The sequence below is a fragment of the Kazachstania africana genome, chromosome 2 (assembly GCF_000304475.1).
Source record: "Kazachstania africana CBS 2517 chromosome 2, complete genome".
NCBI classification, from domain to species: domain Eukaryota; kingdom Fungi; phylum Ascomycota; class Saccharomycetes; order Saccharomycetales; family Saccharomycetaceae; genus Kazachstania; species Kazachstania africana.
Window position 1 is genome coordinate 913113 of NC_018941.1, and position 26629 is coordinate 939741.

Sequence of the window (26629 nt, forward strand, 5' to 3'; positions counted from 1 at the left end):
ATTGCTAGGAATGTAAAAAAGCAAGATTGTCTACGCTATTTTCCAGTGTCTGTTGAAAGAAAAATCAAAACACTCTTTCAAGTGAGAAGTCCGCTTCATAAACACTTGCATACGATCATGCGAAGAGATTTAGAGTCGTACATTTTTTTTTCCGTACTCTTGGTTCTTCTCTTTTTTCTGCAGCGGGAAGTAGATGCGATTACTTCATAAGGTATATTATTAGAGCGAGTAAGTAGTACCTTAACTTGTGAATTCATGAAGAATGTCAAAAATTTCTATATCAAGCTAATTAGGAATTATGAACGTACCTCAACACGCTTCATTTCTTGAAAGAAAATAAAGAATGGCAAAAAAAATGCAACTTGCCTCCTAGCTATTGATTGCTAGGGAGTCTTGTGCGGATGAAGAATTCCAAATCTCTCCAATTAGGTATGCTAAGCCATTACAGAAATATTTGAGGGGCTAATCATTGCAAGACCAAGAAAAAGGAAATACTAATGTAAAATTTACTGGAATATGCTAAAACATAATACATTTTAGTGTATCGCGGTGATAAGAAGGCAAAAAACAACATATATATATATATTTGAAGAGGGTAACATACAAAGCCGCAGAGTTTCCTCGGACGAGATTTGACAGATTCTCTTCTTTCTTTTCTGAACGTCCGCGCGTCTCTTTGTCTGGCATTTTGTGAGAAGAATGACTACAGAGACTGAGAAGCTAGAGGAAAATAGCAGAAATTGGAGGAACATCCAAAAGCTACATAAAAAAAGTAAAATCTCAACCATGTGCTAATGGGCCTATTTCAAAAGTAGGGAAATTGCACAAAATAGAAATTGCCGATATAGTATGTTGCTATTGCATATTTTTCATCGAACATGTGTGCCTCTGTCTGGTGATCTTCCCCTTGAACAGCTTTTTCTTCTTCTTCTTCTTCTTCTTCTTCCTCTTCTTCTTCGATTTCCTTCTATGCAATCTGTCCTTTTGCTAAACCGCGGATATCATACCATTGTTCAAAGATTAATCATCTCGTATTTCTGCTTGCCTGATAAGAATTCCGCCTGGCAGAAGTAAATGTCCGTCCTTCTTGGCGCATCGTGGGCTTAAAATATGAGCAGCGAGTTTTTTGAAAAAGGAAGAGAGAGGGAAAAATTAGAACTAAAAGAAAAACAGCTCGCTGCAGGAGATAAGATTATATAGCCTCTTGTTTTTTTAGGCCACGAGTTCTATCGTACGAGTACAATTAGAGACTTAGAAGGGGACGAAAAAAAACAACAAAAGACTACCACATTCTTGCTGATTTCACTTGCAGTAATGTTAAATAGAATTCCTTCTATGTTTTATCTTTAAAATTTTCTATTATGTATCTTGATTGAACAAGAAATAAGAAAGACCTCACTCTTTGCAAATGTGGAAGTAAGGTAAACTAAATTAAATAAAGTAAACGAAAGGTAAAACCTCTCCAGCAGCTAGTCCAAACGTTTATTTTCTTCGTAAGGAATAGCCTTCCAACCATCGCTTCCAGGACAATCCTTTCACCTTCGTCCTCCCTCCCCTCATTTCATACCTTTGAAGAATGTATTATCCGTCTGAGCCGATGTGCCACTAAAATGGCGTCTTGTATTTCATTCTTATTTTTCCCACTTTTCAGCAAGTCTCAACAAGCGTTCATCAATACTTCTATAACTAAAAAAATAATGAGGAACTAGGAACATATAGAACTACCTCCCCCGCTTTGCCTATGCACTATTTTTTCTACATTTCACAGTAAACAATTCATCGACTTATTGTTTTCTATTTGAGACCATTTCAATTCCTCCAACTTGCAAGCAACATAAATTTTTCACTTCTTTTCTTTCTTTTACCCAATACAGCCAAGCGTATTGAAGAACAGGACAGATACATGTATAGTAACTTTTCTTTGCCAATCTTTCGCCAAGGACAAGACATCCAAGAGAAGCATTCGCTGCCCTGTATCTGACTGGTTTCTTCTCGGTCCATGGCAATTTTTGTTCCCTACTTGTGTTCTCTAAAATGAACTAAAATCCGCTCTCTGTTTCCCGATGCCATCTCCCCCAGATGTGTACCGAGTCATCCTCTAATAAACCCCGCTAGTACCAAGACTACCACCAAGGGTACTGACATTATGGTGTAGTACTGCCAGTACTACTAGTATTACTAGCTGCGTTGTTCTTAACCTCCGCAGTTATACTCCATCTCACTTTCACCTAAATCGAAAATATATATATCTACTTACTGCGTCGTTTTCTGAGTACATTTTTTGAATTTTTTTGCGCAAGCAATATGCTTTACGCATTCTTCTTCGAAAAATTGAAATTTTCAAATTCTTCCTCGATCACTTTTTTTTTCAAATTGAGTTTAGCTCATCTCTCAGTAAAACCAGGAGATGAGAAAACTTTCTAAATTCTTGTTGGATGATTACTAGAAGTACTCGGTGGTCTACAGGAAAGAGCTACACGAATGGAAAGATAAAGGTACGACTGGAAGTTATTACGTACGATCTTTATGGTAGTTTTTTTTTTTTTTTTTTATTAGACTTGATTTTAACTCTTTAGGCAATTCTTCTGTCCAAAATGCACACTAGACACTACGTAGCATTTCCCCATCTCCTTCAAGGTGCTTTCACTCACTCATTATACTATTCTATGTATCCTTCTATTCACTTAGTTACCTATCTGTTCATCTTTCTCTTCTATTATTTTTTTTTTTTTTTTGGTCTTCCTCCTGCCTCTCCATGTCGTTCTTTCACGACCAAACACTCATTTTGCATCTTAGCTCATCTAAAAAAGCTTAACACCACCTTCTTTCATGCATTGACATTTTTTTTAGATAGATTTCTACTTGTTGCTAAATTCATTTATATTAATAGGACATCATCCTCTTTTAAAAAAAAAAAAGACAAGACGCTTGCTACTCATCAATAGAAATCACGGTTCCTTTCAAATCCATTGTGTACTAAAATCACCTCACATATTTTTCTCGACTCATTGCAATTTTTCATGCAACATTGAACATCTATTGTAATTCCTAATTGTAATCATAGACCTTTTAAATATTGAAGTAATTATCCCCATTATCATAACCATCATCATCATCATTGTCACAAAGAGAACTCCTTTCCCTAATATCATACTTTTGAAGATTCTGAATCAAGATTTTGAATTCTTTCAATTTTATATCACCCCATCAATATTGATTTGAAATCCCTCATTTACTCTGGTCCTTTTTTGTCTGTTTCAACACTCTCTTTTCTTTAATTTAACCTAACTCCTGACGCATTCAGTATTGCTACTACGCATAAATTAGAAAGACCATTCAAGTGAGAATACTTACTTTCTATCCTTTATTCTCGTCATTAGAAATACAAAAAGAGAAAGAAATATACAATTCGTAGCAAGACAGCACCTACTATAAAGAGATAATGCAACCAAGAACTTTCATTCATCAATTGCATTCAATTTTACAGGAACCTGATTTACATAATCTCATATGTTGGTCACCAATGGAAAATAACATTTTTTTACTAAAACCACATGATCCAAATTTTAGTACCCAAGTACTTAAAAGGTACTTCAAACATGGAAATATTAGCAGTTTCGTTAGACAGTTACATATGTATGGTTTTCATAAATTGCCTTCTCATAACCATATGACTAATTCTACTGCTAATACTACTACTACCGCGACAACCATCAACAACAACGACATGAATTTTGAAAATAGAGATAAAGATAAAGCATCAGTGGAATGGCATTTCACTCACCCTTCTGGCCATTTTTACAGAGATGCCGATGCTTCTACTTTGAATAAAATTCAACGAAAATCAGCTGGCATAGGAAAAGATGGTAAAAGGAAAAATGTACTGTCTCACGTCTCTGTCAGTTTTATAAATCCAACTTCTAAAAATTTATTACCAGCAACTTCAAGTGGTTTGATGAATTCGTCATCTCCTTCCTCAGTTTCCGCTTCGACAACAAGTTCTCTAAGTCTCCCATCAGGAATATCATCAACTACAAGTAGTAGCACTGTAAATAGTACTCCAATATTGTCTAAAAATTTAATTGGTCAAAATCAAGTATTCTTAAATAATCAAGAAGCTTCACACGTTGAACAGCAAAATCAAATTGTGTATAGGCAGGATTTACCGAAAATTAGCCAACGGCATTCCAGTTCAACTAGCTCGCTAGTCAGAAGTATTCAAAAGCCAACACCAGTTGGTTCTGCCCCTCATAATCATTCATATCCAAATATTGTGCAACAAACGTCACAAAATTCTACACCGCCGATGTTTAAAAGAGAGTTCACCTTGACATCTGCTACTTCGACGCAACCTATGTTACATTCTGTGTCTCAAGGTCAAACACCGAATATAACAGATTTAACAAGGGGTGGCACACCAAATATAAAAGAAAATAGTCATTTTGGAGCCGAGCATGGTCAGTCTACTTATGTTTTACCTCCTCCCCAGCCTCAATCATGGCCTGTTGCTACTCAACAAACATTAACTCAAAAACAAAGTTCTCAGAATGATAACGCGTTTATTGATGAATTTAAGAAATTAGACTTGAATATTCAAGAATTGAAAAAGTCAGTTACAATAATAACAGATATTTTAGAAAATATTTTCATATTTGAAGATAATGATATGAATAATAGTCATACTAATAATAATGATAATAATGATAACGATACAACTACTATCAACATTTCACACAATGTGGAGCTGAAAAATAAACTAAATGAATTAAGGACATTAGCAGATACATTTCTTATTCCAGAATCCAAGACAGACCAAGAACTGATAGAAATTAAAAAATAAAATTATTTTGCATCATCATAATCAGCATCGTTATTATCATTTTGTGTGGATTTATAAATGATTTCTCAATCGAAAAAAATTCCTACATAGTTGTAATATTATATATATAATACATTTGGGAGATAGTTTTATTTCCTCTGTTAAAACTTTTTTTTGGCAATCGTCTTTACTTTTTCATTAAGTTTATCAAACCTATACATGTAATTTCCTTACATTCACCGTTGTGAATAGGGTGGCATAATGCCACATGGCGGTTGCATATTGAAGTGTAAGAAGCTTTCGGGCAGCGGAGGGCTAGGAATCATAGGAGAAGGTGCAGGTATTAAGTATGGATATGTTGGTAGTGTTGCTACTGGTATTACTGGCATTATTTGGTTTTGCTGCAGGGTTAGTGCATTAAGAAATTTTCTATTGTATCTTGGCACACTATTACTACTAGGATTATTACCATTTACATTATCTCTCTTGTTCTTCTTCAGGTTCTTTTTTTGTGCAAATGAAGCAGACAAAGTATTGTTTTCATCAATTTCAAACCCATCTGTACCAAGAATAGCTCTTGATGCGTCAACTGGATTTTCGAAGCATACGAACCCATATCCTCTTGATTGACCATGAACGAGCGTACCGCTTTCACTTTCACCAATATCAACATGACTATTATTCCTACTTCCGCCAACAGTGATAACCTTTGCACTGATAATCTCCCCAAATTTTCTATAAAAATCAAATAATTCAGTATCTCTCCACTCTAATGGAATATGTTTAACGTAAAGATTGGATTCTTGTTGGTCACTCATTGGGATTGGTAGTTGATTGATGTATGGCTCTTTAAAAGTGGGAGAAATATTACCATACGCTGGCAATGGGTTGGCAGCTACGTTTCCATAATAGGAGTAGGGAGTTACTAAGTTGACATCAAAAAATCCTCCGTTTCTTGAACCAATTACCATTCTATCACCATGATTGTGGTTATGATTCTTTTCATTATGTATTCTATTATGTACCGCTCTGTTAACAATCAACTTGCTACCATGAAACTCATAACCATTGAAACTATTGATTATTTCAATGGCCTCTTCATGTGTCGCAACCTTGACAAAACCGTAACCTTTTAGAAGTTCAGATCTGTCGTCGACGGTATCTTCAGGAAAATAGTGAGATAGTATTTCGAAATTTGCGAATTGTTCCTTTAGTCTATCCTTGATCGTTTCTAGTATCATGCCACATGTAATGGGCTCACCATTGACAGCAACTTTTGGTAAATTTCCAATAAATACGCATTTAAAATTTTTGGCATTATTATTTTCATCGGCATCTAGCCATTGGATACGTTCTCTTTCTTTAACATCAACATGATAATTAATAAATAAATTGGAATCATGAATTTTCTTACCATTCAAATCATTTATACAATTTGCAGCCTGTGATCCAAATTGGTAGGAAACAAAACCGTAATTCGTCTCATTATTCTTGGAGTTATTATTAGTGTCGCTAATTAGCTTGATCGATATTATTGGACCATATACTGAAAAAATAGTCGTTAGTTGGCTCAATGTAATAGCTTTATCAATCCCTCCAATAAATAAATTACCAGGATGTGATAGTGCGTTCTTGTTAAGTGAGATAGACCATCTTTGGATAAAGTCGGAATTTGAACTCAAAAGTTCAGAAACTTCTTTTGCGAAATTGCTCAATTGGTGCTTTCTTTTGAATTGTACTTGATGGATAATATCATAAGACCACTCTTCATCTTTCTTTATGACTTCTGTATCTTCATAGGATCTGGCGAATTCAGCCGAGCCTCCCTCGAATTGATAATCATGTTCTTGAATCAATTGAATTCTTTTATCATCAGGCATATATTCGAAGCTTTCAATATATACTGGGTTGACCATACTACCACCACATTTCAGTACTAAGTTTGATATTTCTGTCAAAATTTTACCTATGACGTCGATTGGTAGATTGGGCATCCAATTGATTCTAACAATTGCTAATTTGGCATTAGACAATTGTTCCAGTTGCAGACCAACCGTACTTATCTTATTATTTTGGGATTGATATCCTGACATGGGATTGTCCTTATCATTCATTGCATCAATGCAGTTTATTAGTGAATAACTTGACTTGATTTAGCTAATCTGAAGTGAATTTTATTTATCTAGTCAATTGACTTATATATACATACTTATTTCGAAACCAGAAAAGAAATATAACAATAAAAATTCAGGAACTAAGTAAAATATACATGAATGAGTCCCATTTGAAGCCAATTAATGCTAAATTCTATATTGCATATGGGATGGGGTTAAGATCCTTCTATTTGGTCCCGGCTTGAAGAAGAAAGAAAGCCAACGAATCAAGCTACGATGCTTTTTCTGTTGAAGAAATCCTTCTCGATGACATTGAGAGAATTTCCACGCAGCTACGCAAAATATTCACCCTCATGTGGCCCATTTAGTATATTGAGAGTTATTTTTATATTTATCGATTAGCATACGCCTAAAGCCTATTTTTGGCCAGAATTACCGTGTGGTAGCTTCTGTTACGCAAGCAATATACAAGATGTTCGGAGTGGAAAGAATTAGACCTCAGTACAACCGAATGATGACAAGAAATGATTAAAGAAAAGTATAGTGAGAACACGACACAGACTCGGCTGTTTTGATTTTTGATTAGGAGGTAAGTCAAGTAAACGGAAAATACTCAAGATATTATTCATTATTCAGAAAACTATTACGCTTCCACGGATATGCGCTGTTTTCACCCACGCAATATGTAATGCCCTCTCCTTCCATGAATTACGGGAATTTTTTTGTCAGTAACACGCATTTGAAGTTCTACAATAAAAATGACGCAGCGTAGTTTCCGAAAGTTTTACTTTTTAGGCATCTCGAGACCTGAAAGGGCATAAACTACCACTTTAACTTAGCTCAAGACTGGTCAACGCTGCTAGGAGAGGGCAGTTGACGGAATTTACTTCTTCTGATCTGTGCATGGGCCCATAAAGAGTGTTAGTAGAAAAAATAATGTGAGGCAATCCCCTCAGAGCCTTTGGGGATGAGCCTTGATTTTCGTGACATGAAGCTTTTTCGAACTCTTTACAGTCTTATTACCTGATTAATTTCTCTAAGTTTTCTTATAACAAGGAATGTGAACTGAGTGGGGTGTAGGATAGTGGGCAAATCATTAATGGCGATTGCTGCGGGCTAAATTCCGAATTCGAACATTAAGTTAACTCAACTTTTGAACGATTTTTCAGGATTATCCTAAAAGATATCACTCTCATTGGAGTTCGAGTGCCATCTATGGATGTATTTCGCTTGCAATTCATCTAGGAAAGTCTTCATTATATCTATATGTTCAATCTTGTATATATTGAAAATAAAATAAAGAGGGATTAATAAAAATTCATTCATTACGTTAAGGTAACTTATAATTTAGAACCGTGTTGGAACTTGTCACCGGCGTAGATAGCCTTGTCACCTAATTCTTCTTCAATTCTTAACAATTGGTTCAATTTAGCTAATCTTTCAGATCTAGCTGGAGCACCAGTCTTGATTTGACCGGTTCTTAAACCAACGACTAAGTCAGCAATGAAGACATCTTCAGTTTCACCAGATCTGTGAGAAACCATAACACCCCAGCCAGCAGCGTAAGAATCTTGAGCGGCTTTGATGGATTCGGATAAAGTACCAATTTGGTTAACCTTTAATAATAAAGCGTTAGCAGCCTTCTTTTCAATAGCGGTGGCAATTCTAGCTGGGTTGGTGACAGTTAAATCATCGGCAACAATTTGGATACCAGCAGTCTTGAAGAAGTGAGACCAAGCTTCCCAGTCATCTTCAGCGAATGGATCTTCAATAGAAATAATTGGGTACTTCTTCATTAATCTGTGGTATAAGTCAGCTAATTCTGGGCCGGATAGCCATTTAGATTTATCAGAGTTTGGATTCTTGAAATCTAAATCGTACTTACCATCTCTGAAAAATTCGGAAGAGGCACAATCTAAACCGATCTTAACCTTACCATCGTGGCCAGCAGCCTTGATAGCATCAACAATTAAGTCTAAAGCTTCTTCAGGGGTTTGAATGTTTGGAGCAACACCACCTTCATCACCAACATTACCAGCAGAAGCACCATATCTCTTCTTGGTTAGAGACTTTAAGTTGTGGTAGACTTCAGAACCGATTCTTAAAGCTTCAGCAAAACTCTTGGCACCAGTTGGAGCAATCATGAATTCTTGTAAAGCTAAAGCACCACCAGCGTGAGAACCACCGTTTAAGACGTTTAAGAATGGAACTGGTAAGACATTGTTGTCCTTAGAGTTGGAAATTTGGGCCAAGTGAACGTACAATGGAACATTCTTTTCGGCAGCGGCGGCTCTAGCGGCAGCTAAGGAAACACCTAAAATAGCGTTAGCACCTAACTTAGATTTGTTTGCAGTACCGTCTAACTTGATTAAGAAGTCATCGACAGCCTTTTGGTCTTTGACATCAATATTAGCCTTGACGAAGGCTGGGGCAATGACACTGTTAACGTTGTTAACAGCGTTTAAGACACCCTTACCTAACCATTTAGATTTGTCACCATCTCTCATTTCTAGAGCTTCGTGAACACCGGTAGAAGCACCGGATGGGACAATGGCTCTGAAAACACCTTTTTCGGTGGTTAATTCGACTTCGACGGTTGGATTACCACGAGAATCGTAAACAGATCTAGCGTAAACTTTAGAGACGGTCATTATTAGATTATTGATGTTTTGTTGTGTTGACTACTGTGTAATTGATTCAAAACAATACAGTTATGACAGAAGGTACAATATGGAAATGAAAAATTTATAGCGTCCAAGAAACCTTTCATTACAAGATTAAGGAATATAGATTTCCTTTTATATGTAAAAATTTCCACACATTACGCAGATTGAAACTAACCCTTGGAATAGAGCATTAAAACAAGTAGGTAGTGTGTAGTAGTAAAATTTGCATTAACTAATTGATTGATCGATGAAATTAACACGTTAGTTCTGTTTAACTTTAATGTGAAAAATTTCAGGTGATTTATTCTTCAGGACTGCCCTTCTCTTGGCACTTACAAGAAACTGGGAGTGACACGAGGCTCTTGGTGTATAGATTTTGTTAATTTAGTGGATGCCCGAAAAGCGATTTTGCTTGGGTAATTTAATTGCCTCGGAGTTGTTAGGATTGTGGAGTCTGTTGAACTTGGAGTGATTGGGTGGGATGCGTATGGGGAGGAAGCGCTAGTTGCCCTTTTCGCTTCCGGCTTGAAGAGATGGGTTACTGGGTGAAAACAAGGATGGAATTTGTTGCTATGGGTCAGCTTGGTCCTGCATTTAAGATGCGTACGAAGTTGTAATGACTGATGGACACACCCTCTGTCAAGTGATTGGAGAACCAAACCAGTCAATTTCCAAACAAGAAAAGCTGTCTTGTGACAGTAGAAAACCTTTCAGGTACTGGAAATATGTGGCTTCGTTGTTTGCCAATGTAGCCTAACCAACTTGTCTTGGAATTCAAGTTAATCATATATATTTATTCATCTAATAAATTTATTTGTTGAACGGTCTTTTTACCCGGACTTGTATATTTTTCAAGCTTTAGGCCTCGAAGGACTAGTTGTTTGTTAGTGAGAGAGGCGAGAAAAAAAATAATGTGGTAACAGGTATATGGCTATAGATGAAGGTGGCAAATAAGGAAAAATCGAAAAGCAGGTTCACTGTTATCACAATTGACACATCCTCTGTACTCTAACGCAAAAGATACAAATCATATATAAATAAAATACATTCCGGCTACGATGTTCTTAACAAGAAGTGAATATGATCGTGGTGTAAGCACGTTTTCTCCAGAAGGTAGACTATTTCAAGTCGAGTATTCATTAGAAGCAATTAAATTGGGTTCTACTGCAGTAGGCATCTGTACCAGTGAAGGTGTAGTACTTGGTGTGGAGAAAAGAGCCACATCTCCTTTATTAGAATCTGATTCCATTGAAAAAATTGTCGAAATCGATCGTCATGTTGGTTGTGCCATGAGTGGATTAACCGCAGATGCCCGTTCTATGATTGAACATGCACGTGTTGCTGCTGTTAGTCACAATTTATACTACGATGAAGACATAAAAATTGAATCTCTAACTCAATCCGTTTGTGATTTGGCTTTAAGGTTCGGTGAAGGTGCATCCGGTGAAGAAAGACTAATGTCAAGACCCTTTGGTGTTGCATTATTAATTGCTGGCTATGATGCAGATGATGGATACCAACTTTTTCATGCAGAACCCTCCGGAACTTTCTATCGCTACAATGCTAAGGCAATCGGTTCAGGTTCGGAAGGTGCTCAATCTGAATTACAAAATGAATGGCACTCATCATTGACTTTAAAAGAAGCAGAACTCCTAGTATTGAAGATTCTAAAGCAAGTAATGGAAGAAAAATTAGATGAAAATAATGCTCAATTGAGTTGCGTCACAAAGAGTGACGGTTTTAAGATATATTCTGATGAAAAAGTTGCTGAAATTATAAAAGATTTGAAAGAACAAGAAGCTCAGGAAAACCCTGAGGAACACGATATTGAAATGTCATGAAGTATAAAATTATATATACGTCTCTATAGTACTTACAAAACACATTACAACATACACGCCTGTAATTGGACCCTACTTATTTCATTAATCAACCAAATGTGAATATTCTGGAATTTCCTTCATTTTGCCTACGAAGAATTTTTCTAGTCTATTGGCATACTTGAAATAGGATGTGTTTTCACCATTGTATAGCCTACAATTGCTACAAATTAGCTTAACGTCGCGTATAAATTCCTCCATTTTTTGATATTTATTATTCTCTAATTTGATTTCCATTGTACTCAAATCCATTGGTTCCTTGATGAAATCGTAGTAGTCAGGAACCTCTTCTCTGTTGACAGGCTGTAAAAAGGGCCAAGCTGCAGCATGATTTTGTAGCTCAGTTAAAATATTCTGCATTACTGCATAATGGGCACCTCTCTTCGGTCTTTGGGCTAATTCATCCATTTCTGGCGTCCAGCCAGCTTCTTTCAATCCAGGTATCGTCATAGGGTCAATTGGCTTTATATTATCTAAATCTCGAAACTGATCTAGACCTGGTCTTACTATATGTGATTTTGATATTGTTCTAACTTTTCTTCTTAAGGCTGCTTCTTGCAATAGTAGAATCTTGGCTGCATCTAAATATCGTATTCTGGGCAACATTGAACATTGCATTAGTGTCCCTCCCTCATAATCCTTAATATAACCCATCCATATTTTTTTATCTAACGTAATTTCCTTTGTAAAACCTTGTTTCTTAAAATAACCGATTGCATAATTATCAGCGTAGGTTAGAAAATATTTGATATTAGACGTGTTCTTCACATAATCTTTTAAATGGTTCATTAGATGAGCACCATAACCACGAACTTGTTCAGTAGAACTGATTGCACAAAACACAATTTCTGCAAATTCTCTCCTGTCAAATGGTTTATATGTAATTCCACCAACAACTGTCAATGGCTTTCGGATAACTGCCATAGAAAGATGACTTCGATCGTAGACTAATCTGGCTATATATTCTTTAGGCATTTTCGGTAGTTGTTTCTGGAAAATATTCTTTAAACCCGTCAGAACCATTAAGTTTTCTTTCGTATTATCATTATTAACAACTCTGAACTCTATTTTACCCTCATTTTCTTCAATAACACTGGCTCTTTCCTTGAACTTGTATTCAACATTATCAAACTCGAACTTAACAATTCCACGATCGCTATCATCTATGATCTCTGTTTCGGGTACTTTATCATTCTCTGTTTCCTCCATGTCATTATCGTCTGCATTTTCATCTACCTCGCCGGAATTTTCGCCTTGAGTTTTGTTCTCATCTTCTTCATTATAATCTCCATTTTTGTTTGCCGTATCTGTATCTTCTGTCGGTTTATCATCTAATTTCATTTTTTTATTTTCATGTGCATCTTCAGATGTCAAAGAGTCGACATTGTGTTGCTCTGCCTTACGTTTTGAAACCATTGAAGGCCGGCGGTTACTATATTATAATATTACAGAGATGAATAATACCAGCACTAAGACTGCAGCTCTTATCTAATGTTAGTATTATTTCAAGCTTATTTCAGCTATCAACCTTCCATTATTTACCTTTCGAAAATTTCCAGAATTTGATGTTCGTATTTAGTGATGTGCACCCGTTTACTGGGAGCCTGCAAAGACAGATAAGTTCAGAGAATGGTCAGTGAAAGTGATAAGCTTCTGCTTTTATGTGCTATATATGCTTTAACTATGACAGTCTCCAGATCATGTAACCTGATTAATCTTGTTCTTCGATTTCTGCTTCTTCGTCCAAAGCTAAGTCATCTAACTCGTCTAACAGCTCATCAACATCAACCTTTGGGGCTTCTTCATCATCAGAAAATTCATTTTCCTCTTCGCCTTCAATATCTTGATTTGCCATGCCGGTTTTATACAAGTTAACATTATGTCTTAAATCTTCATCTTCTTCCAATTGTTCTAAGAATAATTCATAATCCTTTTCAGCACGTTCCATTTCTTGTTTTTCAACTTTAGAACTAGTGTAATCATGAGATGCTACAATATCGCCATGTTCCTTAGCCATTCTCTTCAATTTCCAATTTCTACTCTTCTTAGCCTTCTTTGGATACAATTTCTTGACTAAAACGACATCTGGAACGTAATCATATTTCAAACTATCAAATAAATCAGAATTATAGTTAGAGTTCGCAATAAAATAACCCATGACACTATCACCAGCATGCAAAATACCACCAAGATGAGTTTTAACATAATATTCTTGATCATTCACACCTAAATCAGAAGCTCTAGCAATGGTAACGTCTGCAAGCACACGGTTTCCAGCAGATTTATTGGTTAGTTCCACATCAAGGACGATAAACTCTACTAACTGAGAAACGTCAGCCAATGCACTGAATGGTGTCCTCCAGTAAACTTGAGCAGATAGATCTGCAGTCTGTAAAGTAGTTGGGTCCAAAAATTGAACTGTGGTAGAGACTTTAGAACAAAGAACAAACTGAGAAATGTTACCTAAAGCTTTAGAGATTTTCTTTGGTAGGACTACTAAATCATCTTTACAGATTGGTACAAGTTCAACTGAATATGAAAATTTGTAAGATGAAGTGCCTGTATGTGAGTCCTGGGAAACTAATTCCTCTGATTTTTTAAACTTAACTGGAACATTTGAATTCAAAAAATCGACCATCTTCACTGCATGATTTTTTTGCTCATAAAAGAAATCTAACCCATCTTTGGCTTCTTTGATAGAAATAGTATCGACATGAGCATTATTTTTCAAAATCAACTGTTCCAAATAAAGAAAAGTTCTTTTATGAGGAACTTTTTGCCTGATCTGTACGGTAGCCTTCCATGTGTTGGCTGTAAAGGACCTCGCACAATCCCGACATTGCATAGCTACAACTACGTACTCAACTTCGAATGTTTGCTGGATGATCGTGTTCATCATAGCCTCCCCTTGGACAGTAACCTTGACTTTGATACGTCTTGAGTGAGGTTCAGTCCATATAAATGATGCATCAATCAATCTGACTTTATTCAAGCCCTTTAGACGTCTTAAGCAAATTGCTAATAACTCTCTTGACTCTAGATTAGCTCTAACCCACTGTCCTGGAGGTTGAAGCCACCTTTCACAGTCTCTACAAAAGGAAACGTTTGCTTCTCTAGGGATATCTTTGGTGATATCAGCTCTCAATTTTATACAATCGTAACACATAACCAGTCCCTGAGAACCATCAATTGGAGTACCACATTCGCAGCAAAGCATGGTGGCTCTAGGAGTTTTTGGATCGGTATGGTTTGTTAATTGACTAGTACTCATTTTGCAGGTTGATTTAGTGTAGTTTGTTGCAGCCCAAAGAAAGTGATATGAGTTTCTTGAATATCATCGCTTATTAAGAATTTACGCCTTCCCTCCTTCGATGAGCACGGCAAAATCAAAAAAGAAAATGATATCACTATACCGTATACGTAGACTTACAAACATGCAATACCCGAAGTTATGTATGTTGAGTTGTGTACTTCTTGAGTTAGCTTCATATTCTGTAGTAATGCAGTATGAGTTAGAAGTATCCATTATACAAAAGTAAATTAAATATATGCAACTGGAAACAATTGCAGAAAAATGCGAATATTACCTGCTTCAATGAAGTGTCATCATCTCTTTTTTTTGCCATTGAATAGTAGTCCAAAAGATTTTTTCACTGATTTTTCTGTTCGAGAATCATCCTCACTGTCACTATTATTATCAGGGATATTGGCAGACTGAGCCGTCTTTTTTACCCCAAGCTTTTCATTTTCGATTTTGAACCTTACATTGGTTCTCAGATCTTTTCTAATCTTATGTTTTAACGCAACCATGGACTTAGAATCATCTTTGGCCACTCTATAAAGTGAATTTCTCTGCGCCGAATCAAGCTTTCTCTTCTTCTTTTTCGACAGAGTATTTACCTTCTTGTCACTTTCAATAAATTCTCCTATCGTGTGGATATCACCATCATTCGAGGCTACCCCATTGTCATGGGTGCTCAGATCCAGTCCGCCACCTATATGCATCACGGGTAAATTGAAAAACGCCTGTTTACTATCCTCTAGTTCATCATGTTTGCCGTCTATTTTACTCCCACTGCTTCCATTTTCCGCTGAGTCCTCCAGCCAACTCAACACTTTAGACTTCGTATTGTTGAAAGAAAATTGAAGCTTCGCCTGTAACTCCAGCTTTTCTTGGATCTCCTTTGCCCTACTCATTATCTATATTTCCGCTAGTCTAGCATTCTAATGATTAACAGCTAAAGAATACGCTTCTTCAAACTTAAATTTTTCATTTTGCGATGAGCTTCGGATTCCTCTTTTTTTTTTCACTTCTCTCTTTTACAAGGCCCACTCCTGTGTATGTATTTACTGTCAACAGCACATACTGTTACAAAGACTCCATATTAAATCTATCCAATATATATATATACCTATTTATGATCTTAAACTTTTATCGTTCATCATATTTTTCCTTCTTTGAATTTTTCTCCTTTCACCAAAGTTTTCTTTTTCCATTTCCATCAGTGATTCTCTCTTGGCTTTCGTAACCTTTACCAATGCTTTTCTAATGACAGCAGTATCATGAACTTTGTCACATTCAGTCATTTTCTTGTTTATACGCTCTTCAATAGCCGCGATTCTAGACACATCTCTTGGAGTAATGAAGGAAATCGCATCACCACTTTTACCAGCACGAGCAGTACGACCTGATCTATGAATATAAGTATCAGGATCGCTGGGAATGTCATAGTTCACTACTAATTCTACAGTAGGAATATCTAAACCTCTAGATGCTACATCAGTAGCAATCAAAATTCTAGCTGCATTAGCACGAAATCTATGTAAAGAGTTGGTTCGTTCTTGTTGTGACATTTGAGAATGCAGTGATGCGACTCTTAAATCAAGATGCTTCAAAGTTTTTCGCAATACTTCTGCAGTAGCAGTTCTATTTACAAATATGATGACATTGGAATTAATGTAATTCTCGCAGGTTAAAAGTTGATATAGATACGCTTCTTTGACATGCTCGGGAATCAAAATATACTCCACCTTTAAAGTAGAAGGAATAGCAACCTTATCGACACTTTCAACTTGATATGCAAAAATCGGTAACTTACCGCCCTTGGCTGGCGCGTTTTGTAACGCTCTAACCTGATCTGTAATGGTAGCGGTAAATAGTAAAGTTTGTCTGGCATTTTTATCTGGTAAGGCACCAATGCATGTACTCAAATCCTTTGCAAATGTGTCGTTCAACAAAAAATCAGCTTCATCGAGAACTAAATACTTAGCCCTCTTTAAACCACCTACAGTGTCCTCACCACTATTTAGAATATGATGTGCTAGTCTCCCTGGTGTTGCGATAATAAAATGCGGTTTTCTCTGAAGCTCGATAGCTTGGTTCACAATACTCTCACCACCTACAATTAACGCGACTCTAATGTTCATACTACTACCTAATGCGGTAAATTGCTCAGCTATTTGCATCGCTAATTCTCTAGTAGGAGTCAGAACGACGCCAAACATACCACAAGGATCTTCAGACCACCTGGCTAACATTGGTGCAGCAAACGTAATAGTTTTACCAGAACCTGTTTTTGCTCCGCCAATACAATCTCTTCCCTTCAAAATTTCTGGAATACAATGCGATTGAATCGTTGTTGGTTGTGTAATCTTCATAGCCCTCAACGAGTCCAAAAGCCATTTAGAAAGACCTAGTTGCTTGAAACTTGTTATATCAGACATCACAGTGTTATTTAATCACAGGTATTGATATTCTGAGTGGTTGTTCTTATAAGACTGCAATAACAGATTTTGAGATGACCTGTGATTTTTTTTTATTGAAAAATTTTGCGTAATATTATAAGAGCGAAAATGAAAAGCTTAGCAGAGTGCTATGCGCACTCGATAGAGAGAAGCACACATAGGATTTCTATCCTTGTCTTGAAGTATGAATCCTCTATGACAGGCGTATTATTTAACTTTAGTTCCATACAGATGAATGGCTGAAAGAACAAATATCTTAAATCTTACGCTCCTTGTCATATCGTAAAAAATCCTGCCTTGAACTCAAATAAACAGACACCCCCCCCGGACCACTTGATCTATTTCTCTTCTTTGTAAGATTGGCTATGAACTTAATAATGGATTACTTATGTTAATAACTCTATCGCTGTCGAATGTTCACGGCTTAAGATGGCTTACTCGGTCAAAATATTAAATCCGATTTATTACGCGATGAGCAAAAGATTCAGCCTCTCCAAGGATAGTAGATGGATATAAATAGTAGATAACTATCGCACACTTTGAACACTGGTTATATCAACCAAGGCAACATAATAATTTGTTGTTTTTGTTAGATACTACCACGTTTCTCATAAGACATTTTATAATGACAAAATCTGAATATATTGTACCAGAACAACTAAGAGACACTAATTTGACTGAGTCACTTTGTATTGGTCCGTATGAGATTTTACACAGGATTGTGCCATCTACAAAAAGAGTAAATTATAATCATCTTTGCCAATTTGATTTAAAGTCAAATAGACCGGGAACATTGATCATTAATCCAATACCCCCTTCTTGCACTTTGGAGAATCTAAAAAATATTGTTGAACAGGTTCAAGTTAATGGTTCATTCATATGGATATCGGTTGAATTCAGTATTTCGGGCGTTGCAGATTTCAATGGCATGACTAGGGATCAAATTTACACTTCGATCCGTAAAGTACAAGAACAAGTGAGTGTTATCATGGAGCATGTCAAACCCAATGGTATTGAAATTGATGCTACGTGTGACGTAATTTCGCAATCATTGCATTCGATGAAAAACAGCCGCACGGATGAATTTGGTGGGTCCATTCAGAATAGGTCATGCCTTCTAATGACGATCATCAAGGAGTTACTCAAAGTTGTACCTTCTCAAGTACTCAGTGTAAAGGTTAATCCATTCCAGGACCTGGAAACTGATCCGATATGTCTTGCTGAATATGCATATATTTTTGGTGAATTAGAAAGCTGGAGAAGAACGAATGGAATTACTATTTCATTCATTCATTTGGAAGAACCTTTGCATAATTTTGACGTCTCTAATAACTTTGTACATGCTGTTTGGAAGGGTGTGGTTGTAAGAGAGGGTAATTTCAGAGATATACATACTATTAAGGACCTTATGAAAAATGATAAGACATTAATCGCACTAGAATGAGTCCATATTAGTTCTTTCTCGCATATGCTTATATATGTTAATTTTATATCCCTGCATTTATTTTTTCGTCTCTGCTCATATGAATTTTAATTTCCAGCAGTAATAAAAACTTCATAACAAATTAACGTTCAGCAGACTTTGCTCAACTACCATATTGGACATGATATCCTATACAAGCTATGGGTTCAATAATAAGAATGGAACGGCCGTTCTTGTCCCTTTCCATTGGAAGTTCTGTAATTTGAAGAGATATATAATGACAAGAAGTTGAATACCAGGGTTGAAAAGGTACACAGCGGCTAGACATAGCTAACACTTCTCATATCAGCAGTGTATACGACCTGACCCTTATTTTAACTATCTCATCCGTAGTTTTTGCTTATTTTGGGGTCATTACCACCTGAGGATACATGTAGGAGATGCTTGGAATCAACTACATTTTCTATTTCAAACACTATTACTTGAATATGAGAGAGAAGTAAATTAAATAATGAACAAGTATGGATTACACTATCTTCAAAACATTATGCACAGCCTCCTTAGCTTAGTGGTAGAGCGTTGCACTTGTAATGCAAAGGTCGCTAGTTCAATTCTGGCAGGTGGCAGTTTGTCCTTTTGTTTTGCTTACATCGCGAACAAATATTTTTTTGGCCTAATATAAATCTCGCCGAAAATCCCTACAAAGATGGACAGCATACAATAACTTACCTATTTGGTAGTTCCAGCCATGTGCGTTGGACGTATAGACACATCCTTAGAATTGAAAAGGAATCCTCCAAAGAAGAGAAAGAAGAACGCCTCCAGTAAATAACAATAGACAAAATTTAACACCGTTAAAGTTATATATAGATTGACATATCAACGGAACTTTCCATTAAACGTACTGCAGTGAAGTATAATAAGTGCCTGCTATTCTTATACTCTTCTGTAACAATATATTGTGTTCACCCAGACATCTCATACAAGCTATTGGCACAAGGAAATCGTCGAACATTTCTCATGCCGAATAAACTATACACCATTTTCCACTTTTTTAGTCGTTCCCGGCAAATTTGTTGACGGAAAATCTTTACATAAAGGGCTGCAGCATTTGCGCTTTTCCAATCCCATTCATTATCAAAGGTAAATGACATCTTAGTAAGTCGTTAAAGGGGCTTCTTTGCGACGACGCACTATTTTCATTATCAGTATTATTATTATTATTATTATTGCTGTTATTAACTAAGCTCCTCCTTTCCCTCTTATACTACGAATATTTTTCCACTTTTCTTACTACTGTGTATATAAGGAAGGATCCCGTCTTGAAAGCATTTGATTAAAAAACGGTTTCTCTCCTTACCTTGTTAGATTCAATTTTTTGAAAGGTATAGAGAATAATCTAAATACAAATCATCCAAACTTCACAATTATATCAACTCTAAAAAATGTCTACTGCAATTGCTGACTTCGGTTTAATTGGCTTGGCCGTCATGGGTCAAAACTTAATCTTAAACACAGCAGACCATGGATTCACAGTCTGTGCTTATAATAGAACATACTCCAAAGTAGAACATTTCTTAGCTAATGAAGCAAAAGGCAAATCTATTGTCGGAGCCAAATCTATTGAAGAGTTCGTTTCTAAATTGAAAAGACCAAGAAAGATTATGTTATTGGTTAAAGCCGGTAATCCTGTTGATGCCTTAATTAGCGAATTAATTACACATCTGGAAAAGGGAGATATTGTTATTGATGGTGGTAATTCTCATTTCCCAGATTCAAATAGACGTTTTGAAGAATTGAAGGCAAATGGAATCCTATTTGTAGGTTGCGGTGTGTCAGGTGGTGAAGAAGGTGCCAGATATGGTCCTTCATTGATGCCAGGCGGTGCCGATGAGGCTTGGCCTCATATTAAAGATCTGCTTCAATCAATTGCTGCCAAGTCTGACGGTGAGCCTTGTTGTGACTGGGTAGGACCTGCAGGTTCAGGCCACTATGTCAAGATGGTCCATAATGGTATCGAATATGGTGATATGCAATTGATTTCAGAAGCTTATGATATTATGAAAAGGGTCGGAGGATTCACCGACAAAGAAATTAGTGACGTCTTCGCTAAATGGAATAAAGGTGTCTTGGATTCTTTCTTAATTGAAATTACGAGAGATATCTTAAAATATGATGATGTCGATGGCAAACCATTAGTAGAAAAGATTTTAGATTCTGCAGGCCAAAAAGGTACTGGTAAATGGACTGCTATGAACGCTTTAGATTTAGGTATGCCCGTCACCTTGATTGGTGAGGCTGTCTTCGCTCGTTGCCTGTCCTCCATTAAAGATGAAAGAATTAGAGCTTCCAAAGTTTTACCTGGGCCAAAGATCCCCAAGGATGCCATCAAAGACAGACAAGAATTTATTGATGATTTAGAAGAAGCTTTATATGCCTCCAAGATTATTTCTTACGCTCAAGGCTTTATGTTAATTCGTGAAGCTGGTAAGACATACGGTTGGAAATTGAACAACCCAGCTATCGCTTTAATGTGGAGAGGTGGCTGTATTATCAGATCCGTTTTCTTAGCAGAAATTACAAAGGCTTTCAGAGAAAAACCGGACTTAGAAAACTTATTATTAGATAAGTTCTTTTTACATGCTGTGACGAAAGCTCAATTAGGCTGGAGAAAGACAGTTGCCTTAGCAACTACATATGGTATTCCAACACCAACTTTCTCAACAGCTTTAGCATTCTACGATGGTTACAGATCTGAAAGACTACCAGCTAATCTACTACAAGCTCAAAGAGATTTCTTCGGCGCTCATACTTTCAGAGTCTTACCAGAATGTGCCTCAGATAATTTACCAGAGGATAAAGATATCCATATCAACTGGACTGGTCGTGGTGGAAATGTTTCTTCGTCAACTTATGAAGCGTGATTTTTCCGTTAAGTTAAAAGGGAAGTTGGCTTTATATCTCAAATTTAATAAGTAAAAAAACTAATTTTATAAAATATTTGCTTATTTTTTATTTACATGTACATTTCTTCAAATTCTTCGATCGATGGAAATGGCACTAGAATTCAACAAATAATCTTTTACAGAGTTCGTAACTTGATATCATTATAGCACAACTAGGTGCAATTTTGATCACCCTGGGCAGGAGCCCCGTATACAGAGCAGCAATACCTTCATTCTGTCTTATCATGTTTAAAAACTTGAACATATTTCTTGATTTTTGTGGGCGGTTTCGAGATCCGGTATTTGAAAGTAATGAAATTTGCCATCTTGTTTTTCCAACATCAAATGGATGAGTTATAAAGGCTGCAATTGTACCACTAATACAACCCGTTAAGAAACTATTTGCAAAATGAATTGAATTCTTTTTTGCTTTTTGAGTTTTTGACCATAGAGTTTTCTTACAAAATTCATAAGAACCCCAATAAACCGCACTGAACGGAACGTCTCTCCATAATGTAATTTCCAATCCCTTGAAAAGGGCTTTATATGGTCCCTGTGCCTTCATTTCAACAGCAGTATCCCTCATCAGTTCTTTAAAGAGTAACCATGCATTTCTAGATTTTGAAGATCTTGGAATACTTTGAAACCGCGTTTTTAGTAGCTCTAGCGGCGCAACACTAGTTGCTGCCAAAGTTCTTGCAAATGCACCACATATAAGTGGATTAAGGTTTGAATAGTTCGTGGCAAGGGGTGACATATCTCTTAAATACTCATATCCAGTGAAATAAACAACATTAGATGGTATTGCCATGAGTAAATTCAGTGATATTCCTCTCCATAAGGTTGACGTGCCTTCAACTCTTGATATTTTTTTAAATGCCTCCAATGTACTGTTGAATTGAAGAGTGTTCCTCTTACATGCGAGATCTTGGAAGCATGGGCCTTCCCAAAATGCCTTTTCTTTAGTCATAGAGAGACGACTTTCAAACGTAAGTTTCGAAGTAGCAACTTTTGTTAAATTTGTAGGCGCCTTCCCAGTTGCAAAAGGTTTGATAGTGTCTGGTACCGGAGTTTCACATAAACAATCGGGCAACATTTCTTGTTGCTGAAGCCGTATCCTGACCACATCCATGGGTGTCAAAGTCAATGAGGTTAATAATGATCCAATTGAGGCACTTAGCATGCGTTCTTTAGCAGTAAGTGTAGTCTTATCATCTCTTGTCATAGCTTCATTTCCTGATCAATGGAGTCTTGATTGAGGGCTTCTCTCGCTTTTGGCTCTATTATAAGTACTTTAGTCATCTATTAAATTGGGTGTGGAAAATATGACATTACTTTTGTCGATGCCCTGATCTAATCATATTTTACGAAATTAGTAAGGCTTCCGAAAGTGCTTATTGGTTATAAAACACAGCCTACCATGCTTATTTTAACGTTGTTTGTAAATGCTTGTAGTAGATATGTATATATGAATGTATGTTTTTATAAAGTACTTATTTTAGCCGTCTCCTTTTCAGCTTATCAGCAGCTGTGGTAATTCTTTTACCAAGATTAAGCTTTCTGTTTTCCTGAATGTACTCACTTGGGAAGAATTCATTTAGAGTTTTCTGTCTCTTTTGATTCTTCCTGCCATTGATTTCTCTGATAAGAGGTACTAATGCTTCGTCTGACTTTTCTTGAGGCCAGTTAAGACGGATTTTCATAAACGTACGAAGCATATCCAAATCTGGGTCGCCCCAAACGAAGGGAGTGCTATCGTGGTCAACTTCCGGATGAAGATATGCATCAAAAACCAATTCGCTTGGGAAAGTATCATCGAGAGTCACCTCGTTGTTCACTAATCTTTTCCTCAAGTCTTTTTGAAATTTATTTTGACTTTCCAACTTCTTCTTATCAAATTGCCCTTCATTGTACCATTCTTTGAAATTCTTAAGATCATCAAATTCCGCTAAAATTTCCATACTGGAAACAGGACCCATCCCTTTGATACCAGTCGTGTAATCACTTCCCAACAAAAGGGCTAACTCTATCATTTTCTTTCTATCTATACCCAAACTTTTTTCTATCGTATCATAGTTGTAAAACTCCACATATTTTTTATCTTGAAATAAATTCTTGTACACTTTTGTACCCCCAAACAAAAAGACATCACTATCATCAGTTATAATACCATCTACAAGACCCAATGCTATCAATTCTGCACATTGTGCTTCTGCTTCCATTGGAGCAGTAACAAAAGGAATCCCAAATCTCGAAAGTAACTCTTGAACATCGGTTATCATATCCATCGTTACTTCATCAGAGTCTCTCTTGTCTTTTGTCTGTTGTTCGAACAGTTCATCTTCCATGAATGCAGTATCGGCTATATTATGCTCCATATTGGATTCTATTGATGCTTTATTTAATTCGTTTGCCTTAAACTTGCGGAAATCTTCCTCTTCCCGACGGATGTCTTCAATTAAACCTTGCTCTTCATCTTCTGGAAAATCATAATCGAATATCAATGGCTTATCTTGTGTGACTTGGGCATCTATTTTCATCTCATCAACTGAATCTTCATTGTCTTTTTTAGCAAGCTCAGTGATTTCCTTCTCAACTGGAGGAAATGTTTCTATCAAATCGTCAGTTTCTTCTTTTGTACCAGTAGATCCCAGTTCTTTTTTCTGCTCATCCAACAAATATTGTGCATTGATACCCGTTAACAGTGCGTATGTAGGCTCTGTTTCTTTATTGTCACTCAGATTTTCTTTAGGAAAAGAATCACGTTCTTCACCCCTATCAGCTACAAAGTTACTCTTCGAAAATAACGTGGAGTCCTGTTCATTTGATTGAAACCATGCAGGAAGTTCTGGAACCGGCTTATGGGACGTACCACTTCTTGTTTCTTTCTCATCTTGGACATTATTGAAAAGAAAAGATTGTGAGTCTTTGGCATGAAGATCAGGAAGCTTACCGACAATATAATTCAAATTCTGTTGTCCTTCTGTTAAAGGAAAGCCGTTCGCATTAGAGGAGGTATCAACTGAAAGATTCATAGGAGTACGCACTATGTTTTCTCCTCCTTCTTTGTTGCTATCAATTTTAGCCTTTTCATCGACAGTAGCCACGTTGTTATCTTTATCGATATTACCTTTTAGAGCTGCTGCCTCTAATTGTGATTTTTTGACAGCTTCCATCAACTCGAGCTCATTTATGTGTTCTAAATAATCATCTTCGTCATCATAATCATCATCCTTATTATTATCCTCAAATTGATAACTGTCTGTAACTCTAATCGGCTTAATTAAAGTGCTCTCACCCCTTGCACGCTTAACTGGCGATCCCTCGTTTGGTCTACTGTCTAAAAAGGCCTGGCTTCCTGAATAATCAATAGACTTCTCAAATTGTGGCAGCCTACCCGCCTTCAATGAATAATCAAAAGTATCCTTAGTAGACTTCTTTGGCTTCAAGTCAACTTCTTCCCAACCAAAATCATCTTCCTCATCCTTATCACTAGCGGCTTTTATGTTTTTGTCATTCACATCCTTGTTGTCTACAATAATGGCCTTTTTTATTTCAGAACCATCGTTATCTCCCAAACCTAAAATCCAACCATTATCTGTCTTCGTAAGTTTATATTCTCTTTGGCGTTGACCAGAAATCCTGTCGATAATTTCATCATCTAGCTTTGAAGCACCCCCATCATGAATACCAGTCACATTAATCAGCTTTTGAGTGTAAAAGTTTCTTCTCTTCACCATATCTATTTGAAACTTGGAGAAATCCATACTATTAGGAAAAACTTGTTGCAGTTGTTCTTTACTATAACCCATCCTAAGTCTAGATTTAAGTCTTAATTGTGCCAATATTTGATATTGCACTGCCTTTGGTAATTCAGTGAACTCTTTGGAGGTTGGATTAATCGATTCCAGGTCCAAATCATCAATAGCTTCCTCAATTTTTGAACTTGATAAAAGTTTTTGCTTTCTCTCTTTTTCATAATCAGGATTAATCCTTTGATCTTTCACACTATATAAGAAACCTTCAATCTCGGGCAAATCCCAATCATCTTCTGGCCTGAATGATATAGTACTAGTACTATTTTGTGATCCCTTCTTGATGTATTCCCTGCCTTTATGTAACTGTAGAGCCAGGAGTTTCCTTGCTGTTCTTTTTGCACTATCTCTTTTACCTTGCCGTATCTCTTTCCTAGCTTTTATTGTATTACGTTTAAGTAAGGGTACTCCGCCATCAAATACGAAGACTGGTTTGATTCCGAAGTATAATAATTTGCAAATCCTTCTAAAGAAACCTAATATATGCGAGTTTTTTAAAGCATTTCCTTCAGGATCCCTAATAGCCTTCAAAAACTGGTATATCCAAATTGAAGCATCTATTGCCATTCTCCTATCTTGCAGAGATTCTAACCTTACTGGCCTTGCAGTAGGACCAACAATTTCCCAATATGAATGAACACCCATTGTAGCAGCAAAAGTCTCATACAATATTTTGAGGTATCCAGTAACCTGTTTGCTACAACTCTTGTAAGTATCATGTTCTCATCTACTTTTCATGTGAGATGCCTTTGATTCCCATAGAGATTTAGGAAAAAATCAAAAAAAGTAATCATGTTCTAACCGAGGTTCGAACTCGAGACCTTTGCCGTGTAAAGGCAACGTGATAACCACTACACTATTAGAACAAGTTGAAAAAGTTGAGAAAAAAAGCTTCCTAAGAACGTCCTATGCAGAAGATTCCCCATCGATCTTCTAAATTCCAGTCAAAAAGGCCTATAATACAATAAATGCCCGACTTTATATGACTAATTTGTTAATCAAAATGAGTGGCGTAACGGCAGTTATTGATTTGCTCGTCTGAAAGTTTAGAAATACGTTGATTATTTTATACATCTTAATAATATACATTGTTAAACAACTCAATCATTTCTTGCTAGGTGCTCGGTGTACTTTCTTGAAAAAAACAACATGTTAATATGATATTGTTGGTCAAAAGGGTTACCTTGCAAGTGTCAATGAAACTAAGATTTTATTAACTAGT

The 26629-nt window shown here is 36.4% G+C and overlaps 12 protein-coding genes and 2 non-coding genes across 14 annotated transcripts; 5 read left to right on the forward strand and 9 right to left on the reverse strand.

Moving 5' to 3' along the window:
• Positions 1 to 3442: 3442 nt before the first annotated feature.
• MGA1 (Mga1p) lies at positions 3443 to 4840 on the forward strand (the record flags this gene model as incomplete). The annotated part of the gene is made up of 1 exon (XM_003955823.1): positions 3443 to 4840. One exon carries the CDS (start codon positions 3443 to 3445, stop codon positions 4838 to 4840), a length of 1398 nt encoding a protein of 465 aa, XP_003955872.1.
• A 215-nt stretch (positions 4841 to 5055) lies between these two features.
• On the reverse strand, positions 5056 to 6933 carry RIE1 (Rie1p; the record flags this gene model as incomplete). The annotated part of the gene is made up of 1 exon (XM_003955824.1): positions 5056 to 6933. The coding sequence occupies one exon, from the start codon at positions 6931 to 6933 to the stop codon at positions 5056 to 5058; it is 1878 nt and encodes a 625-aa protein (XP_003955873.1).
• A 1340-nt stretch (positions 6934 to 8273) lies between these two features.
• ENO1 (phosphopyruvate hydratase ENO1) lies at positions 8274 to 9584 on the reverse strand (the record flags this gene model as incomplete). The annotated part of the gene is made up of 1 exon (XM_003955825.1): positions 8274 to 9584. The coding sequence occupies one exon, from the start codon at positions 9582 to 9584 to the stop codon at positions 8274 to 8276; it is 1311 nt and encodes a 436-aa protein (XP_003955874.1).
• Positions 9585 to 10657: 1073 nt separating this feature from the next.
• On the forward strand, positions 10658 to 11440 carry PUP2 (proteasome core particle subunit alpha 5; the record flags this gene model as incomplete). The annotated part of the gene is made up of 1 exon (XM_003955826.1): positions 10658 to 11440. One exon carries the CDS (start codon positions 10658 to 10660, stop codon positions 11438 to 11440), a length of 783 nt encoding a protein of 260 aa, XP_003955875.1.
• Positions 11441 to 11524: 84 nt separating this feature from the next.
• Positions 11525 to 12895, reverse strand: GCN5 (histone acetyltransferase GCN5; the record flags this gene model as incomplete). The annotated part of the gene is made up of 1 exon (XM_003955827.1): positions 11525 to 12895. One exon carries the CDS (start codon positions 12893 to 12895, stop codon positions 11525 to 11527), a length of 1371 nt encoding a protein of 456 aa, XP_003955876.1.
• Positions 12896 to 13190: 295 nt separating this feature from the next.
• Positions 13191 to 14750, reverse strand: KAFR0B04460 (60S ribosomal export protein NMD3; the record flags this gene model as incomplete). The annotated part of the gene is made up of 1 exon (XM_003955828.1): positions 13191 to 14750. One exon carries the CDS (start codon positions 14748 to 14750, stop codon positions 13191 to 13193), a length of 1560 nt encoding a protein of 519 aa, XP_003955877.1.
• Positions 14751 to 15085: 335 nt separating this feature from the next.
• NOP19 (Nop19p) lies at positions 15086 to 15676 on the reverse strand (the record flags this gene model as incomplete). Its single annotated transcript, XM_003955829.1, has 1 exon — positions 15086 to 15676. The coding sequence occupies one exon, from the start codon at positions 15674 to 15676 to the stop codon at positions 15086 to 15088; it is 591 nt and encodes a 196-aa protein (XP_003955878.1).
• A 219-nt stretch (positions 15677 to 15895) lies between these two features.
• DBP8 (ATP-dependent RNA helicase DBP8) lies at positions 15896 to 17203 on the reverse strand (the record flags this gene model as incomplete). Its single annotated transcript, XM_003955830.1, has 1 exon — positions 15896 to 17203. The coding sequence occupies one exon, from the start codon at positions 17201 to 17203 to the stop codon at positions 15896 to 15898; it is 1308 nt and encodes a 435-aa protein (XP_003955879.1).
• Positions 17204 to 17849: 646 nt separating this feature from the next.
• On the forward strand, positions 17850 to 18668 carry KAFR0B04485 (uncharacterized protein; the record flags this gene model as incomplete). The annotated part of the gene is made up of 1 exon (XM_003955831.1): positions 17850 to 18668. The coding sequence occupies one exon, from the start codon at positions 17850 to 17852 to the stop codon at positions 18666 to 18668; it is 819 nt and encodes a 272-aa protein (XP_003955880.1).
• A 533-nt stretch (positions 18669 to 19201) lies between these two features.
• On the forward strand, positions 19202 to 19273 carry KAFR0Btrna6T. The gene has a single exon. It is a non-coding gene; the product is annotated as a tRNA-Thr (tRNA).
• An 819-nt stretch (positions 19274 to 20092) lies between these two features.
• GND2 (phosphogluconate dehydrogenase (decarboxylating) GND2) lies at positions 20093 to 21571 on the forward strand (the record flags this gene model as incomplete). The annotated part of the gene is made up of 1 exon (XM_003955832.1): positions 20093 to 21571. One exon carries the CDS (start codon positions 20093 to 20095, stop codon positions 21569 to 21571), a length of 1479 nt encoding a protein of 492 aa, XP_003955881.1.
• A 136-nt stretch (positions 21572 to 21707) lies between these two features.
• MTM1 (Mtm1p) lies at positions 21708 to 22817 on the reverse strand (the record flags this gene model as incomplete). Its single annotated transcript, XM_003955833.1, has 1 exon — positions 21708 to 22817. The coding sequence occupies one exon, from the start codon at positions 22815 to 22817 to the stop codon at positions 21708 to 21710; it is 1110 nt and encodes a 369-aa protein (XP_003955882.1).
• A 268-nt stretch (positions 22818 to 23085) lies between these two features.
• On the reverse strand, positions 23086 to 26052 carry RAD2 (ssDNA endodeoxyribonuclease RAD2; the record flags this gene model as incomplete). The annotated part of the gene is made up of 1 exon (XM_003955834.1): positions 23086 to 26052. The coding sequence occupies one exon, from the start codon at positions 26050 to 26052 to the stop codon at positions 23086 to 23088; it is 2967 nt and encodes a 988-aa protein (XP_003955883.1).
• Positions 26053 to 26200: 148 nt separating this feature from the next.
• KAFR0Btrna9V lies at positions 26201 to 26273 on the reverse strand. Its single transcript has one exon. It is a non-coding gene; the product is annotated as a tRNA-Val (tRNA).
• Positions 26274 to 26629: the final 356 nt, after the last annotated feature.